This window comes from Molothrus aeneus, chromosome 5, assembly GCF_037042795.1.
Source record: "Molothrus aeneus isolate 106 chromosome 5, BPBGC_Maene_1.0, whole genome shotgun sequence".
Classification (NCBI taxonomy): Eukaryota; Metazoa; Chordata; class Aves; order Passeriformes; family Icteridae; genus Molothrus; species Molothrus aeneus.
In genome coordinates this window covers 64401900-64421992 of record NC_089650.1, presented here as the reverse complement: position 1 = coordinate 64421992, position 20093 = coordinate 64401900, and the positions used below count along the sequence as shown (strand labels likewise).

Sequence of the window (20093 nt, the reverse complement as noted above, 5' to 3'; positions counted from 1 at the left end):
AGGGGGTGGGGAAGATCAGAATTTCAGTCTGAGGAAGACTTAATATTTTCTCTTTCACTCTCTTATTCTAATCTGTAATGTTTATATATTCACAGCATTCTGTCTAGGCTATTAAAAAACCATCAAGAACCCTTGGGGTTTTCCCAGGCAGCATTGCAGCCACCCAAAAAGTGCCTGCTTGTTGTGTCCTCGTTTACAGAAAGATGTACAAGCTACTAACAGAGAAAAACCCAACCCACTGCAGTGGCTCAAGGGCTTTCATTCATTGGAACAACAGCCCTGCACACATTAGAGTTGAGATGCAAAGTTACTGTCACTGTTCTTTTTCCATCTCTTATCAACCTGAACTGTCCAGAATTCAGATATTCTGCATATTGGTTACTCCCAACATCTCTGCAGAAACCTGTGCAGATCTGACTTCATCATCCTCCCCTGTGTTCCCCACAGCCAGAATTGTGTCCTTTTCCCTACCTGCTAGACTGCACACATGGTTAAAATGCCAACCTTCCAGGCCTGACACCCCAGGGAATGGAGATCCCATAACAAAATGCCAGGGAGGTCCTAGCCCAGGGCAGGTCTGTCACTGACAGCAGGATCAAGCATTAAGTCTTGTAGAAAGCAAATAAATACACCAAGCACTTCTGGTGACGTTAGTTCTGCAATGGAGCAAAGTCTGACCTTAGGGGCAGCAGAAGAGGATTTACAAGGGTGCATTTGCTCTTTGGACCCTCCTCTCTAGGCTGGAACACCCAGAAGGTTTCAGCACCCTACAGGCAGCAGGGCTGTCCCAGCAGGGCTGTCTGGAACAGGGGCTGTAAAAACTCCAGCGCCATCGAAAGCGAGAGCACCTGTTCTAAATGACCCATTGGAATGTTTGCTTTAAAAGCTGCAGTTTCAGGAACCACACATGGCACAACTGCTTCAACTGCTTCACCATCCCTCCCATCTTAGCAAAGAAGCTCAGAAAATGATTTTCCCATCAGGAACCACTCTCTCATATGCAGGATAAAAGCTTTCAAGAATAGATTAAAGGATAAAGGAAATACAAGTCAAGCAACAGGGAAAAGATTCTTTAAATATCAAATAAAAGGTAGAGTATATTATAAGAACATTTGCATAGTCCCTTCACAAAAAAAGAAAACCTGGTAATTTCTTTCAAAAACAATGAATTCAGATAAAGTCTATCCAGCAGCTAAGGCATACACCTTAACTATCCCCAGAAACATTTTGTTTTATGATACTCCTCTCATTTCCTGTCTTCAAATTATTATCTCAAAAAAATTAGGCATTGAGCTCTAAGACAGGCAATATATCATAATAAAAATTATTACTACAGCTGCTATGAAGTAGGTTAGCTATTGTTTCTCACTAAAATTTTGAATTAATTTTCCAGTCTCTGAACTGAAGCCTACAGCTTTTACTAAGTTTTCAATAATCTATCATAGTTGGACAAGAATTCTAGAGTTCCAAATCAATAACTAACTGTCCCCATAAATCTCTGAAACTTTAAATTCTTAATCTTCATTATTTTCTACAGATCATTCTTTGAAGCATGAAAGAAGCAAAAAGAAGAAAACCTAATGCTATCAAGAATTCCTATGTGAAATTGTAAAAATGTTTGCACCAGTGACAACTCCATTTATTCTACAGGAGATCATTTTTCAAAAATTACTGCTTTTGGCTATGCATTTTGCAAAGCATCCAGAAAAATAAATAAACATCCTCACAGTCATCTCAATGGTCCTTCAGAGGCAGTAACTGCTTAATCCAACAGAATTTGCATCATTTAGGAATATTTTTTTCTTCATTTCTAGCAGGTTTGCTACCAATTTTAAAGCATGAAACTATGGCTGCAGACCTAGGAGCCTTATTTAGAAGGCATCTAATAAAGAAGGGAAAGTGGCTTCATCTAAAGGCTGGAGAAGTAATAATTTCAAGAGAAGGCTATTTTTTAAAGTCTGTTTTTCTTTACACTTTAAACATACAAGAAAGCTGTTCATTAAATTCAAATTATGGAAAACCTCAATAAATGGTCAATGAAAGTAATTCTACCTGTTCCAGGAAAAAACCCTATAAACCCAAAACAGAAAAACAAATGCTGTAACCGGGAAAAAAGAGAAGACAGAAAAACACAAGGCCACATTCAGCAGAGCTTAGGGCACACAGTGAAGGAAAATTACACATTGCACAATCCCATCCCTGCTCAGGGCTCTCACTGTCACCCTTCTTGCACAGTTTTCACCCCCCAGCTCTTGCTACAACACATTGTGCACGTGGCTCTAGACCATTACAGGACAGACAGTGAGTGTCCCAGAGAGCCACAAGAGCCAAGGGAACTGCCTGTGTAAATCACTTTTATCACCCTGATAACAGACACCAGACACTCATGGAGATCAGCATCACAAGTTTGTGCTCATGTAAGTCTTGATGCATTCTTCAAAAAAAAAAAAAATTACAGAAAGGATAAAAGCATTTATAGATGTACAATTTATTTTTTCTTCCCAATAAATGTGTTTTATACCTGTCACCTCCATGACCAAAGGGTACTGCTTCTTCTTTGCTCCTATATTTTCTGTAGAACTGTAGGTTTAGACATACAAGTGCACCCAAACTGCACCATTTAGGAAGAGTTCAAAGAGTTCCAAAAGCTCTTAGATATTTAATCCATAAACACCTGGCAAAAGGAAGAGCTCAGGCTGCAGTGCAGAATTCCTTAGATACAGAAGTACTCATGTCTTTTGGGTCTATGTGATTAGGATTGCGTTAAGCAAGCTACAAACCATTATGAAGATGAGTACAAACAGAATCACAGATTGTTATTGTGAATCATCAAATTAATTAAATTTCTTTCTCTTCACACTCACACCATGCCCTTCAAAGGCCAAATGGTCACTTTATAAGGCTCAAGAAATGGTCAAGAAAGCAACAACAAAGCAAATGGAATTCTACCACCACTCCCCACCCCCCAAAAAAAGGTTGTCTCTAAGCAGTCCATGTTAAATGACTGATAAAATCATGTTTGCTGAGTTGTTTTTAAACAGGAGGAAGAAAGAGGATGGTAGTACAAGAGCTCATCTCAGTGAATGCACACACCCCACAGGATTTCTCAGTCTTCCTCACATTAGATGGCAAGTTTTCATAGCTTTAGCTGCAAATGAAGATTTTTCTGAGAAGAAAAAAGTTACATACTAGAAGTCTCAAAAAGAAATCAGACATTAATGAAGTTGCAATTACAATAACAAAACCTATTTAAAATATATTCACCAATAAAATGCAGCATTTCAAACAGAATATGCAGCAATTTTCCACTGCCTGGATTTGGGTCATGGCTGTAGTGCTAATCAATAAATTTATGTTAAGCTAAAGGATATCATTAAATGTTCTGTCAAACCTAAGCACACAGAAAGAAGCCACACTAGTCATTAAAGACTTTTTTCAGTTTTGCTATATTAAACAAAAATCAAATCTAGTACATGTGCTAATACTGAGGTCAAAGTACATTCATTAGTTTAATCAAGCATAGACTGATAAAAGTGAATGTGTGTTCAATTCAAAGAAAGAAGAAAAATAAAAACTTTTAATTTAAATCCTTACTTGGTTTCCTTTTGAAGAGGATATAAATGAACCTAATAATCTTGTACCTCCCTGAGGCAAAGAAAAACTAGGAAATTCTATGCACTGCTATTTGTTAGCATGATTCAATCCTTCACTGCATGTACATTTCCAGGCTGATATTTAATCCAAGTAATAAAATGCAGCTGTACAGAGGCACCAGGAAGAACATCAAACCTTATTAGTCCACTGCAAAATACACACTACTTTTATTAAGCCCATGTATTTGCAGCCATAGTTTGTGCAGCAAATAGTACACAGTGTGGATTTCTGTCTCTGCAAGAACAATCCAACCTTTCAAAACAAGTTTTTGAATACTCTGTAATAGACTAATTAACGTTTAAAGTGGCATCTAATCCCACAGATGCAACCTACCTTCCCTACCTTAGTCATGAAAAACTGTTACAGAGACACATTCAAAGAAAGAACAAATTCAACATTTCAACAGCAGCCAGTGGAAATTAACCCAAAGGTCACAGAGAGCAGAAGGGAACCACCCTCCTTTAAAAGGAAGTGTACCTGGCGCTGTTTGCTTCCTGCACCCGTGTTCTAATGGGACACACCATTACCTGTCACTTTCAGAACTCTGCCTCCTGCTCTCCCTCTATGGTCACTCAGAATGCAGGCTTTCAAAGCAGATTGTAACTCATGTGTTTCAAAAATCCAAGCTTAGCACTTGAATGTGACAACCACGTTAACTGGGACTACTTACATTCTCCCACTGTTGAACAGTTCTCCTATTCCCTCAGCAATGAAAACTGGTAGAAACACTTGGGCATCTGAGACTTCTTTAGTCAGCTTCACCTTAAGACAATCAATTTATTCAAATGAAAAATGTCTTACCTACTTATTCCATGAACAAAACACAGGAACCTACTAACACTGTCCCAGTTTTGGCAGATGGAAAACTGTAGTGTATTTACTGTTCTCCAAGTTCTCTGCAGCTGTCTGTAGAGAATTTATAATCATGCCAAGTTTCAGCCAACAACTGCCACGGTCCAGACAAGAAGGGTTATCACTCTACCCAGTATTACATTCAGGCACTGCAACCTGGTATTTTAACTCCCACTGGCACTACACCAGTGCTAGAGGAACAGAAGTGCCATCATCCCCCCTTGCAGGGGATTTATCCTTGTTAAACTTCAGTGATTGACATCCAGGTAACCTGGCCTTGCTCTATCATCCACTGGTACTGCTGTATCCTCCATTGATGTTAAACAAAAACACTGTATTTGTAAAATTGTGTTAGTTCTTCTAAATGGATGTTCCACTTAATGATTGATTGCATTAAGAAGAGGGGGGGAAAAACATTCAAGAGCCTTACAGAGAGTTCCACATAAATATTATCTCTTTTAGTTTGTTTTAATGCACAAGGAATAAATAAATACTGAAATGTCACTAAAAGTGACTCATTAGCCTTTGCTCTAAAAAGAAAACTTTCCTACCACATACTTAGAGCAAAATGTACAAATATTTTTGTCACTGCTTCTGACATAGAAAAGGGAGGTGGGGAGCAGGGAAGGAAGCAAGGAGGAAATAAAAAGCAAAACCGACACTTTTCAATTTGTATTTCATCTTTTTACAGCAAGCAACAGACCAATTTTTTTTTCTCTCCTGTCCTTCAAGACCATGACATCCTTCAAACATTCTTACAGTAATTTGATGCAACTGGGGAAGACAGGAAGCTAAAAGCTTGTCTAGTTTTTGCAGCCAGATAGAAAATAATTTGAGCTGTAACTGCACTGAAGCTCCCAAGGCACACAGGGTCTGCAGAGCAGCCAGGCCACAGGCATGGCTGTGGCACAGCATCACTCCAAAAACTCAGAGCTGCAGCCCACAAGTGTCACCTCCAAAGCTAAATGTGGGGGAGAGCAGGAAATGAAGGTTAGGCCATTGTACTGTTTGTGCAACTCACACACGGTAGCACCACAAAATAAAACTCCTCATATAATGCTGTATAAAATTCTACTACAAAGAAAAAAAGAAAAGGAAAAAGCTTTCTATTGAATGCAACAGAACATTCTGGTGAGAGACTTACTTCCCTATGTCCCTAAAAATTCTGGCAGGTCTAACTGGTGCTCAAAGAGCTCTGAGTAAGGCTTTCAGCACTCCACCACAGAATTAGGCAGGTTTTCAAAGAGCTTTTCAAGGCTAAAACAGAAAGACTGCATTCAAGAATCCTCTCCTATGGCAAACCAAAGTGCTTTATTGAAACAAAGTGCCCTTCTACATTAGTGATCAGTTAGATTAATGACTGCCCTGGCCAAAGCACTGAGGTTCTACAGTGTGTTGGTATGCCTTCCATTCTAGACACCATTATGTCACACAAAATAAAACTGAGGAAAAAAAGGAAGAGAAGAAAGAAAACAGCACATCATACCAGCTTCCCAAACCAGAACAACTTGGGAGTTCTACACAGATTTGTGTTTGCTTCAGAAATTTTGAGCAGGATAGGAACAGGTTTGCTAACAGCTTTGAAGAAATTCCAGTGTTATCTTGCCAGTCTCCCATATAACTAAGAATTAAAATACCTTAATTACAGGGGAGAGGGTCCTTTGCAATGAGAGCTTAAACAAGCCTTAGAATCAGCTGATTGATAGGATATCAATCCTATCACTGAAGTGCAGCTACTTTGTTACCACAAACATCTGCAATCCTTGTAAATACTGCAAGGATAACAGGCTGGATAGTTTAAGTCAAGAAAAGATCTTAAACAAATACGGAGCCAATAATCTCACTGACATTACTTACATAACCCCACTTCTGGCAACAACCCCAAATATTTTCCAACTGTGTTACAAATCAAAGAAGTTATTTCCTATCAGTAGCTGGGTAAAGTATGTCAAAATAGTTTTTCTTGAAACACAGTCAATTTAGCTTAAAATAACCAGACATCTTTTAAATCAGGTGCTTTGTTTCTTGAATATGAGCACGAATAACAACATAAAATGAGACTGCAGCTCAATTACTTTTCATAGCTGTGATAAAGCTACACCACTGAGCAGCAGTACTTCACTTTTCCTACACAGTGCTGCATATTATTCAATCATTTGTATGGAAAGTGAGAATCAACATGACTCACAACAGGCAAGGAAAGTCCTGTGAGCACCTCATTTAGCACTGCTGTTGGGGAAGTTCTTCTTTAGTCCATTTCTAATCCTTCCTCCCATTCAGCTGGTTTGTGAACCCTTTGATTCAATAGGAAATAACACCACCATTAAGGAGCTTAAAACTGCAGCCTCTAAAGGTGCTCCTGCAGTAACTGCAACACTGGTCTGTGACTACACAGTGCTTATGCAGAGAAGGGGAGCCCACCCAAACACCTACATTTATAACTGCTGCTTTTCATCTGTATTTTAGTTGGGAATTTCTGCATCCTTGCCCCTTTGGAATGTATTTGAACACCAGCCTCACCTTATCAGAGGATGAAAAGGATCCCAGAAATATGAATTGCTCACATAGTGGCAGATACTTGATACTCACTCCAGAGAACAAGGTTACAGTGTTCTTGTGCTACTCATTCCTTCTGCTGCAGGAGCACCAAAGGCCCACGATAAAGGCATCATTGTGCCATGTTCTATAGAAAGGAGCACACAGAGAGGCCCAAAGACTAAGATTTAAATTAAAAACGATGTAATGGCAGAATATTATCATGCCAAAGGCATGTACTCCTGTGTATGCCAATTAGTCATAATTTACAATTCAGTACTCCTAACTGGCCATCAATCAAAACAGAGGCAGACAAATGTTAAAAGATTATTCTCCTTTATAAAGACACAAATAGAAGAATTCTACTATCTCTAATGTAGGTATATAATTTTACATTTCCATTGTAATGAAAAAATAATTACATAAAAATATATCACAAATAAAACATGTAATGAATGTTTAAATATACATAAATTACTATCACAACCATCTATTTATCATCCTTGTTGCTTCAGAGACACACAGCTAGAGTATCATAAAGTAAATAATTTTTAAACAAGCCAACCTTAATTTCCAGTACAAACATGGCAGAATAAATGAAGTGCAAGTGCCTAAAAAGGACACATTTGGGGAACACTGTGTGTATATGAAAACACTGGAATTCCAACATCATTAATGATGGTAATTTTCCTGCCACAGCTCTCCTGTCAGCTCAAAACTAACAATAGTTTCCTGCCAGTGCCAACATTTTGGTTTACAAACAGAAATTACATCTCTTTAATAGTAGGTATCATGTTGCACTAATTTATTTAGAGAAGCCCCATCAACCTGCCAGGAAAAAGCCCAAATGAAAGAAGATCGATTTAAAGTTCCCTTTATGGAAAAATTAATTTAAAAATAAATGTAACACCTTTTAAAAATGTTCAGTCAATGTATCTGAAATGTATGCAAAGGGCTTTATAAATTTAACTTTACTATACATTGATTAATTCAAATTAAACAGTAAATATTTTAAAATACCTCTTTGTTAGCAAAGCCCTATAAATGTGACATTGCTGAACTTGAACCTGCACCTGCAAACACAGCTTCTGGATGTGATTAATACATTTTTGGTAACTGCAACCTCCTGTAAAGATGCAGCTTCATTTCAGACTATGGAGATTGAAGACTTACTTTTTTCAAGTAAATACATGACAAAATAAAAGTCAAAACCTGTTTATCTGCCTCTTTGACCTAAAAATAAATTTTAAGTGCAAGGGAAGCCAGAACTTACCAGCCACAAATATCCTAAAATGTGGCCAAAAATAAAGGATTAAGAAAACAAATTTAAAAATTAATTTTAAATCTATTTAAATACAGACAAATTTCAAAAAGCTTTCCTTTGTGTTCTGATTTATTTAAATAGCTGTACTATGAGAAAAAAAAATCTGCAAGGTCTGAGAAGCTGCATCATTACATCAATTGAATAAATAAAAACCCAATATAATAAAATGCAACTATTAAAACAACAAGTAAGTTTCTATTAACATGCCTGCATTTCCCCCATGTGATACATCAGTTTTGTGCAGAGTATTTGGGTTTATATTTCATTGCTACTCATGCACCCTGTGCATTCAGAGGAGCAGTTTAATTACAGTATTGGTGAGAAACTGGGTCATCCAAGATCTGATTAGCCCTCTGGAGATGCCTCTCCTTGCTTAGCACAGAGGAAGCCCAAGATTACCACATTCCTGGACAAGTTAAGCTACAGTTCATGCACACTTCCAGCAAGGCAAAAACCAGCATTTACCAGAATCTCACGCACAGGTTATTGATCCCCACCCCTGCACTGCTCTCCCTGCAGGGCAGCAGTGCATCCATGGCTGCAGCTACCCAGGCAAGAGCTTAGGGACCCCCCAAAATTCCAGGCAGCCTCATGAGTGCTCCTGTAACAAGGAAGAATGCAGGAATTCAGGCAGGCAAAGGACACTGACCCATTACTGGCATGGGCAACATTTTAAAGAGGTCATGAAATGTTAAGACCCTGAGTTCAGCCTTGGCTACTGCAGCCCAAACCTTTCTAATGAAACTTCAATCAAAATTTCCTGGTTGACACCACACAGATTTCTGTAACTCACTAATTCTGATCTCTGAATCTGTATTTTGAGTCAGAAAATGATCTCCAGCCCAGATGCTCACAGTCTCACCAGGTACCAGCTGCACTATAAAGAGGAGATGGAGCAGCAAGTAACAGTACCCCAAAAAAAAAAGAGATCTGAAAAGTTGAGGCAAGACAAAGAGCAACAGTGAAGCAAGAGCAAGTGACAAGTTCTCCTACTACGAGATTCCAGAGCCAAACAACAACATGTCTTTTTCATGCTTCAACACCCCACTACAAAAAGTGAATAGTGTACTACTACTGGTGCAAACTCTCATGTGTCTCAACAGTTACAGTGCTGAATTCCCTCGACAGCTTCTATAAAAGAAGAGGAACAATTAAATAAACACTGATATTATCAACGAAGCAATTTTTAGAGGGTCACTAATATACAGTAGTTTACTATTTAAGAGTCTTGTGGGTTTCCTTCTTTTTCACATAGCTGAGTTAAAGGAAGATTACTATTATTTTACTCTTAAAAATTTTTACAAACATTTCACAAGTCTTCAAAGTCACCTTTTGGAAATCTGCATTATGGCTCTTTGTCCCCTGTAGCCAACAATTCTTTATTATTCACAGCTTCAGTTTTTCATAGAGAATTACTATTTCAAATTTTAGGAAACATAACCCAGAACACACAATAGCTTCTCTTCTATTTGTCAAGTCACAGTTTTTATGAAGATTAGAAGATAACTGTGCTGTGAAACCACAACAATTGTGAAAACACTTCACTAACTATAGCGTCAAATTTGCATTTTATGACTAGGCTTTCAGGGCTCATAGTTCAAAACTAAAACAAAAACCTAGCATGCACCATAATCATCTGACATCCTTTAACTATTCATTATTATTATATTGTTGAAGTATTTTAGTTTATTTGTAAGCTTTCCTTCCCCAGCATGCAGCTGTCTCAGTGCATCAGAACCTACACTTTTTCCTTTCTTTCATTCAATCTCAGCTCATTGCAAAGAAATCATGACTACAGAGCCTCTTCCACCAAATGATTCAGTTTTTAAATTATTTGCAACACTTTATAAAATGCACAGCCACCTACACTTTGGGTAAAACAAACAAAAAGTCTGTTTCCCAGTATTTTGTTGATGAACAGTTTGACTTGGTCCTCAGTTCACTACAGATTCATTTGGCACACCAGGAGGGGAGATTGGGGCTGAGGTGGGAAAATGAGCCAGCCTTAATTCACAGACTTTCCTTAGGACAGGGAGCTCTAGAGATGCCCAGGACACTTTCCTCAGCTGCAAGCACAGAAATAATCATGTGTAGAATGGTTTGGGCTGGAAGCAACCTTAAGATCATCCAGTTCCTATGCCCTGCCATAGACAGGGACCCTTCCACCTGACCAGGCTGCTCCAAGCCAACCTGGCCTAGAGGGACTCACTACAGCACTGAATCTTGACCTGGCTGACCTAAAATGTTAAGGCTGACCTTGACATTTGTTTTAATTCCCAAGTTCATTGCTCATGAACAGGGGAATTGACAGCCAAAACTATTTCTTTACATACACTATGAGAATATAGAAGAAAGGCAACAAAATCTATGTTTTCAGAAATCCCAAGACCACAAGGTTCCTCTGTGAACACAGGCTAGAAAGGCAGAGCTGTAATGAGAGATCAAGGTATGTAACCAACCATCAAACAGAAGCAGCCTTTAATCACAGCACTGTGGGCTTGATTTGAACAGGAGAGGCAAAAACTGCCCCCATCATTACCAGGCCACACCAAGCATTTGCAGAATGTAAGATTACACTGCACAGCAGCTCTCAAAATGTGTTCTCTCACACAAAATGTGTTCCTACCTTCAGTCAAACAGAAAGAAAACCTGAGTTGATGGGAGTGAAGCACAAAGAAACAGGTGATCTTCCCAAATGCATGCAGCAAGTTTTTAGTGTGTCAGAAATAAAACTAAAAGCAGAAAGACAAAGTCAGGAAAGAAATATTCTGTATTGTAAGCTGGCACTGCATCTTATACATTCAAGGGGAAAAAATGAAGATGTCAGCAGCTTGTTGCAATAGTGTGCACTAATCTTAATTTTCACTGCAGCAGCTCAAATAATTTCATTGTACTGACCTTTGCTCAAAGGAGAAAAGTACAGGAAAACCCCCAAAAATAAAGAGCATGGTTTAGAACATTAAGAATTAATCATGACACTACACGTTTTCTGGCCACTAAATATCTGGAGAAAATGTAGATTAAATCAACTGTTTGTGTGGTGGGACATTCTAGGCAGGTTGCATCCACCAGGATTTCTCTGACAAGTTATCTTTAAATATAAAACAAATCAATAATCAACCTCACCTAGCTACACTTGATACTACTGCAAACCTTTTAAGGATATGACCTCAGTGTCCTTTAAGGCATACAATGGAAAAGCACAATTTCAAATACAAATCTGTCTTACCCTTATTTATGAAAAGAGACACTTACAAAGCTATTCCACAGAAATAAAAGCCTCAACAGAGACTGCTTCAGTTTAAACACATTTTTTTTGTATTGTCCAACAACAAAATATCACTATCAATGGTGAACCCTGCAAGTCTGTCAATGCTCTTCCCAACACAGGGAAAGATCCAGTACAACAGGATCCAAAGCAGGCTATTGTAACTATTAATAAATTTTGAAAAAGTAATTTTCTCATTCACTTTCAAAAAGAAATTAACTTATCATGAGCTTAAAAATAAGTATATGTGTGTTTCATAAGTACCAGGATATTAACAGATTTACTTCTACAAGACATTTAAATAAAATAAGCTTTATGTAACAAATTTTATATGGTAAACAACAAAACAAATATCATATGGTAAAAATTACTTCATCTAGTGAATAAAGTTGGCAAAAAACCCAAAGAGATATGATCTGCCTGTGAAGAAATTTAGGACAGATAATAGAAAAAGGATTTAATCATTTTAGGACTTAGCATCAAGCACAGCCCTTCACAAAGAGAAATGGAAATATAAATTGAATCAAATACAGCACAAGAAAAGAAGTAGGATTCAATCATGTAGCCTGCACATAACAGCATTCTGGAGTTTTCAGTGGCCTTCTGAAGGCTGAGATTACCTCATTTTAGATTTCTTGTTTGAATGACACCAGGTGATGCAGAGTTTAGGAATACTAGAGACTCCATGCTTTTTAATACATCTAGCTATTCTAGGTGCCCACAGATTTGGAGAATAAGCACACATATGGAACTATGCAAATAAATGCAGCTTCCTAAGAGATGGTATTTACCTTATTGACTGAGATATTTAAGAAAGTGGAGCATAAAACTAAGGACTGTGCTTATAGTTTCTCTCAAGTAAACCATAAACTAAGAAATTCAACATCAGCCAAACAGAAACCATCTAATCTTCTCTAAACCATATTTTTCAAGAGTGGCACTTTGTGTTGTGCCCTTGAAGCCCATCACAGCACAGGCTTCAGCATCCACCCTACCACAAGAATGCGGCACCCTGCACTGAAGAACATCATTCCTGACCACCACAAAAAGTACTGCCAAAATGTTGTCTTGCATTTGAATAAGGATCTTCATTCTTCCTGATGAACAGCTGAGCCCTCCAGCCTGGAATCAGCTCAAAACCTGACCAAAACCAAGGGTGCTCTGCTCTAGCACTGTCTGTGTGTGCTGTACCAAACCAAAAATCACCACAGCAGCACCCTGGGAGTCACACTTAACACAGCAACTGAGAGTCATTATTGGTTATGTGTAAGACTGCACATAAGGCAATGAAAAACATGAAAAGCTCCATAAAACAAATAAATATTCACATACAATGTCTGACAAATCAGCATATTCTGGTACTTGAATAACTGCCTGGAAATCTGTCATCTATACAATACTTTAAACATCAGAAAACAAACAAGTGTGAATAGCAATATGAAAGAAAATAAAAATAAATCAGTACAAAAACTAAAATAGTTCTACCTACACCAGCATGAGAAATTACACCAAAAAAATAAAAATTAAAGAGTTACTGAATTATAGGTAGTTCAGAAACTCTCTGGAGCTTTTTTTTGGTGCCATTTTTCCTCTGCTGCATTTAGCAAGCATTTCCTTCATCATTCTTTTTTATTTCCAGATGTCAAGAGCAATCATTTTTCATTTAGTTTGACAAGAAATTGAACCAACAATTTTCTTTACTCATTTCCTCCCAGAAACTCAAATGGTCTTATTTTACTGAGAAAGGATATAATTATCCTATGAACAAGATGCTTTGCCTTCAGCACGTTCAGTACAGTTGTGCTGAAGCTGAGCTGCTTTACAAATATAGTTCCTGTGCAAATGAAGCTTTATCCTTATTTCTACATGAGACAAGGCCAAGTAACATTGCTGACAGAGGCTGCAGGAAGAATTCTCACATCTGCAAAGCTTATGAGACCTTCAATACTCAAAAGAGTTCACTAAAAGAGGTTATCTCACCCATCAGATATGACCTAAAGCAAAACTTCCGGTGCCTTTCATCTGGTTTTTTCCACCATAACAGACTTTAAGTCAGTTTTCTGTGGCTCACATCATTCCAAGGCATGCCAGAATTCCTTTGGGATCAAACCTCTATACTGGAATTTGAGTAACATTTTTTTTTCTCTCCTATAAAATGAAGTCCATTGATTTTATGTTGGATTTTTGGCAGTTATTTTAATTCACTAGGCAGTCACAAATTTTGGAATTCTCAGGAAACCCAAGACATTTTCCCCCTCAGAGTTACATGTTTTATTTATACTGAATAAAACAAACATCATCCTGTTGCAGAACTCAACTTTTTGAAAATGAGACCAGACTACAGAGAAGTCTTACAGAGCACACATTGATCAAAAATTTGCAGATTAAAAATGGCATCTGCCAACTCTCAGGTTTATTTGGTTCTTTTTACAGGACCAAAGACACAAAACTCAATTGTGAATGAATATTTTCAAGGAATAACCACCTCTCAAAAGCTACTACAGAAATACAGTTCTTCTAAACTACAACCTAAGGGTTTCTTTTTTCTGAAAGAAAGAAATCTACTTACTCATGACTGGAAACTTCTTTGTATATAATTCAAGATGGGTCTTGAAGCAAGGTATTTTGTTGGAGAAGGTTTCTCAGAGGTATACATGTCCTGAAGTGGGAGGAAAATAAAAACACAAATAATTTTTTCAACTTCAAATCACTAGAATATATGTTTATATATAAACTGTCTTTCCTACTCTCTTTTCATCCTCTTTGTTAAAAACAAAAAAAAATAAGGAAAACAGAGATGTGTTTGTTATGACTGGGGAGCCCTGGTGCTTATGGATGTATTTGGCTGTTTATTGAATCAAAACGGGCACGTTCCTCTAAAAATCACATTATAAACTTGCGTATGCACTTTGAAAAAAAACTGCTATAAAATATAACATTTCTTATCTCTTGGGAGCACTTAAAAAGTTAAAAGTACAAGACTACAACATAGATATAGTAACTGAAAATTCCTAAGTGGTATTTTCCTTCAGGAACCTCAGACAGCAAAACAATGCAAAAAAAACCCACTTTTTAAAAGAGAAGAAATGCAATTAAGATTACTAAACACATTTGGCACTCACATCAAACATTTCCTTCTCAGAAACAAAACCTGAAAAGTTACCATTCCTAGCAACTATAAAGCTTCAGTTCCAGCAATTCCTCATTGATTTCAAAAAAAGATACCCAAGTAGGGCAGATATGGATTCACTAACAATAAGCCTGGCCCTCCCTGAAGCCAAATATAGAAGACTTAATCTCCAACAATGACAGCACAGCAAGTACATTTTGAAAATTTTATTATATAATCTCCCTCCTGCTGCTAAAAGCAAGTTTATCCAAGTCTGATTGAACAGTTAAATGAAAGGAACTTCACTCACAGCTGAGGTGAAAAGAAGAAATCCAATATCCAGTATCTACTAAGCTGTACAGAGTTTTCTTCTAATACCTGCACAAATGCAGACTATCTGTAAGTTAAGGAATATTATGTGATATATTTCCTCTTTTCAAAACAAATTAGAACCTGCTGAACCTCACCACCTGTGCTAATCCAGCCAGGTATCTTGTGCTGACTCAGATTTCAAGTCTCAACTCTCCTGATCACTTCATGCTCAAAAAAAAAAAAAAAAAAAGCAAAGTAAAATGCAAAAAGACCAAAAAGACATAAGACAAGATTTAACTTTTCCTAAATTATGACTTCACATAACACTTACAGATCTACAGCACACAGCAAAGTAGTACAGGAACTACTACTAAAAAAAACCAGGACGTCACAAGAAGGTTCCTTTATCAAATGCTAAAACAACTTAAAAAAAATAAAATAAACATCAAAGCCACACACACCACGAAAAAAAAAGAAATCCAGCTGCCAAAAGGAAGCCTTTGGTAAAGCTGCAGATTGAAAATTACAACCAACTTTTCTGCACTGAAAAAGTAACACAGGGAAGAGACTCAGTAGGGAAAGACAGCAGCTGAAAAAATCCACACACAAACATTCTAAATAAGCAGAGATGAACACAAAGCCATGAGCTGCTACATCAGTGAAGAACAGTTGGGACTGCAGGCCCTGTCAACTTTCCATGAATGCCTGCTAAATTAAATATTTAAGCACACACAGCCCAATCAAAAGTGAAGTGTCTGTTAAAACATATCATTAGAACTTGTCAGCTTCCTCTTGATTACTGGCATCAAAATTAGCAAATATAACTCCCATGACATTTAATTATTTACTGGGCTAACCACACCTGTTATGTTAAGGACATCAAATGGATCAGACATCCCTCAAACCAGGTCCAAAGCACTTTTGACCAGTTTCACACCAGCTTGGGGCCCGAATTCTTCTTGAATTTTATGCATAATCAACTGAAAGACCACAGTCTCCCATTCAACTTGATTTTCCAAAGGCATGATCTCCCCTTAGTTTTGTAAATACAAACTAACAATACTTTGCCTCTGAGACCTCGTGTTACATGACATTTTATTGTGTGTACTGACATTTTATTGTGTGTACGTACAGGAAAAGGCTGTTCATTAGGAAAAAACAAAACAGCAGCTCTGAAAACCACTTCAGGCTAATAATAGCTTAATTATGCACCCTCATTGCTTAGAAAACTCTTGTCATGCAACACTGAGGAAATGAGATGGGGATGATACAGAAGCTCTGTTCTACCTGAATGTGTGAAAAGTGAAGGCTCCAGTGCACCAGAGCGACCTGCCCTCCGACTCCCAGCCACAAAGTGCTGCTCCTCTGCTGCCTCCAGTGTCTAAATAATTTGTACAGCTATTGCTAGCATCTGTTTAGCACACAATGCAGACTTCTGGGAAATTCAGCTGTTGCTCTCTGAAATGATATATGTTTTATATCATTTCCCTTGTAAATAACTTTTTTTTTAAAAAGGAAAATTTTGTCTTTCATCTGGAATTTTGAATCCAGCAATAGCAAGCAATGTTGAAAGTCAACACTAGCAAATAGCAGACAGTCCCTGGTTTCCATTTCATTGCAATAGCAACACCTTTACCTAGGGATGGGTGTTAGAAACTAAACTGTTTTCACTTTGCTTTGTTTTCTATTGCATTGCAATAGCAACACCTTTACCTAGGGATGTGTGTTAGAAACTAAACTGTTTTCACTTTGCTTTCTCAGCAAACCTGATTTATGTCAATGCCTGCAGAGTTCTCTCCTGTACAGAAATACCACCAACTAGTACAAAACAGACTATTACTAGCTCAGTGGCTTTCTGGAAGACACCATCTTGGAAAAACTTTTAATTCAAAACGGTGCCTGACGCTCTTTCCGCTTTCCCTTGCAATCAATAAGGCTATAATAAAAATAAAAAAATAAAAAACCAAACCACCAACCCAGCCACACATACTCCTTGATCTTTCTCTTTTCCTCAAGAGCTAACCCCTGTATTCCACCTCATGTTTCCTCCAGTGACACACTTCTATTCTCTCACTCCTGGGAGTATCACCTCCAGTGGCTGTGAAACTACTGGCACTGAGATTTGACAGGAATACCTGCAGTGAGCAAAGCTCTTTGCAACTTCAAATTCACAAACACTCACAATACATTCAATTACCTGTTTCCAGAGCTGGTGCCAGGTCTCTTTTTTACCCAATACTCTGTTTTAGAATAATTAGCAGAAGCCAGATTGCATGCAAATTAGAGCATATTGTGCTTCTATGCAGTGTGATTCTACCCAGAGAGGAGATTTTCCCTAAAGTTGGCAATTAAAGACTCAGGTCTAGCCTGTGTAGGTGTTACTGTAGGATCTGTTTAAGTTAGATACTAAGGAGTTAACATTAAGAATTTATTCCCCCAGTTCCCAAGAACCAGCAATCACAGGAGCAGCATGCAACTGCCCTGCTGAAACACACAAAGACTAAACAGCCTAAAGAGAGCCTGCCTTGCACAGATAAGTATTTTAGTGTCATTCACCGTCTTCTTTAAACCAAACATTATGGCCCCTCACAGAAAACAGACAGATTTCAAAAGCACTATGTTTTAGAGTTGCACAGATAGCTGGCTGGCAAAACATTAAGTCTGAAATTGGTGGTTTCTGTGCTGTATAATCAGAGGGCAGAGGAACAGCTGGTTAAAAGGCAGTTCTACTAAATACTTATTTTACACTGCATCTCAGCTGAACTAACTTAAAAGTTATAATCAGAAACAACAAAAGTTAAAAAGGAGTAAAACTAAGTCACTTCAGAGCACAGTTATCAAAAAGAACATAACAAAAATGCCTAATATAGCACCAAGCCTCTGAGCACCCCAGCTCAGTAAAATGCCCGAGAGAGCACAAATGCACAATTCACAACAAAGTGCAATTGCTACTGTTTCAGAACCTACACAGAATCACTGAGTGGCCACAGATGAGGAAGCACATGGAAGTACAAATGAAACAAGCCCAACGACACACCCTCCTTTGTTCATAGCAGGAATATTTACACTACAAAGCGTTGAGGCAAATCGCCTTTAGTTTCAGGCACTGCTGATTGGCCGCTGTGTTTAATACACACACGCCTGGTAGAGTTGGAGTTTCGACTGTCACACAGCAGCTCTAGATTGCAGGGCGCGCAGCAAGCTAAAAAACCATAGAAAACAAGTATTCAATGTACTCATCCTAACTGAAATGATCCTCCACAAGATACATTCGTTGTGAACAGGGCAGATGCGGATTTGTTTTCACTCCACTGTAATTCAGTGAGAGCTGAAAAGCAGCTTCCCTCACAGCCAGTTTTCAGTGCAGCTGCCTTCTCCAAGCAGCAAACGGCACAAAGAAAGTTATTCTCGAGCATATGCGGGTGAACAACTGGTACAGGAGTTTGGAGACAGCGACTTTTAAGTCACCACTTGACTCTCGTTCAGCTGGCAGCTCAGTGGCTTCGGTGGTTTTTTACAGGCAGCCATGCACGCCACAGAAAGAACCTGAAACACCTGATAAATAATTGGCTCTTTGCTGGCAGTCCCAGCGGAGACTGAGGGCTGGGAGAGGGCCATGGAGACCCAGGGCTGAGCACAGCCTGAGGGACGCCCTCTGTCCCAGCCCACCGCTGCCAGCCTGGCACTTTCCACCACATACCTGAAGTATTACAACAAGCAGAGGAGGGAGCAGGTACAGAGAGAGCAGCGGTGCCAGAAAGTCACATTAAAGGGTTCAGCCACAGAAATCCTCCCTACTCCGGAGAAGGGCGGCACTGTCGCCTCCCACATGGCCAGAAGAGGGGGGGCTCAAGGAGGCCCCAAGTGTCGGACCTACAGCCATGACCCCCTCAAGCACACACCTACACGCACAGCCCCCAGCCCCGCTCTGACTGCGGCCCCTAACGCCGCCACACCTCACTCCAACCTCACAACGGGACCAGGGGCATTTCCACAGGGCTTCCCCCGGGCTCCCCCAGCACTCCCGGCTCCGCCGCGTCCCGCAGCCCCCCACGCGCCGCCCCCTCCCCAGCAGAAAGAGCCTCCAAACACACACACACCCCTCCGCTGGGAATGGAACAGTCCCAGCACCCCAGTACCCTGCGGGAGCCGGCTCCCGCCACTTCCATCTCCCCAGTGTCGCGGGGGGTTGCGCCCCCCCCCGGGGGGAGGATGGTAGCGCCCGCCTCCCCTCAGCCAGGAGGAACCCGCCCGACTCAATGGAGGGTCCGGCGCGGCGCCTCCACACACGCGGCTTCCCCCCCACCCCGCAGCCCCGCAATGGACGGGTCCAGCCGGCCATCCCGGGGCCGCACAATGACCGAAGCAAAGCCCCGGCTTGTCCCTACCTTTGCTCGGCTTCCTCCTCTTCCCGGGGCCTCCCTCCGCCGCCTTCCCCAGCGGCGCGTCCCTCCTCGCTGCCCCGGGACCGGCAGCCTCCGACCAGGAAGTGCCCCGATGTGACACCGCCGCTATGGAAACCCTCCCCGCCCCCGCCCCTCCCACAGGGCTGACCCGCCGCCGCCGCCATCTTGGGCTCGGGACGAGGCTCCTGCCCGGGGCTGGGAGCTGCTGGGGGAAAAAGTGGGAAAGACACAAAACAGGCCGGGTGCCCTCAGAAACTCCTTGGCTGTGCTGCATGAGCTGTCAGGGCTCTCAGTATGGACACCCATTCTCCTGTGTCCAATTCTGGGCTCCTTAGTGTGACACCAAAATCATCGGGATAAATCAAACTCCCGAACTCGTTATTTTATAGTATTGGGGGGTAGGTGTTACTTTATTCCCAGCAGATAACTCCAGCCGTATGCACTCCATTTCCAAAACTTTTCACTCACACATTTTCAGCAAACGAATTATTGTTCATTGGTTCTAAATTACATAACTCTCTTCATTAATTACTATTCTATTAGTTATTGGTTTCTTGCTTCTAGTGCTAATTAGTCCACATTTTTCAGCCTTTTTATCAATTTTTCCCTGACACAGTTTAGGCTGTAATGTCT

At 39.7% G+C, this 20093-nt stretch overlaps 2 protein-coding genes across 2 annotated transcripts in view; one reads left to right on the top strand and one right to left on the bottom strand.

Annotated features, from left to right (window-relative positions):
• The window catches only part of USP6NL (USP6 N-terminal like), a 114556-nt gene extending 95015 nt beyond the window's left edge, over positions 1-19541 (bottom strand). The window contains exons 1-2 of the mRNA XM_066551012.1: positions 19443-19541; positions 14203-14292 (exon numbers count right to left, since the gene is read on the bottom strand). Of these exons, the coding sequence (XP_066407109.1) occupies positions 14203-14206 (4 nt within the window). The 5' untranslated portion in view covers positions 14207-14292; positions 19443-19541. The remainder of the gene's footprint in view (positions 1-14202; positions 14293-19442) is intronic.
• Positions 18884-19273, top strand: LOC136557129 (WAS/WASL-interacting protein family member 1-like). Its single transcript, XM_066550723.1, has one exon. The coding sequence runs from the start codon at positions 18884-18886 to the stop codon at positions 19271-19273; it is 390 nt and encodes a 129-aa protein (XP_066406820.1).
• Positions 19542-20093: the final 552 nt, after the last annotated feature.

Bases quoted from the DNA above. Each gene is read 5' to 3' on its own strand.
- LOC136557129 (XM_066550723.1), top strand. From the start codon at position 18,884: ATGGCCAGAAGAGGGGGGGCTCAAGGAGGCCCCAAGTGTCGGACCTAC.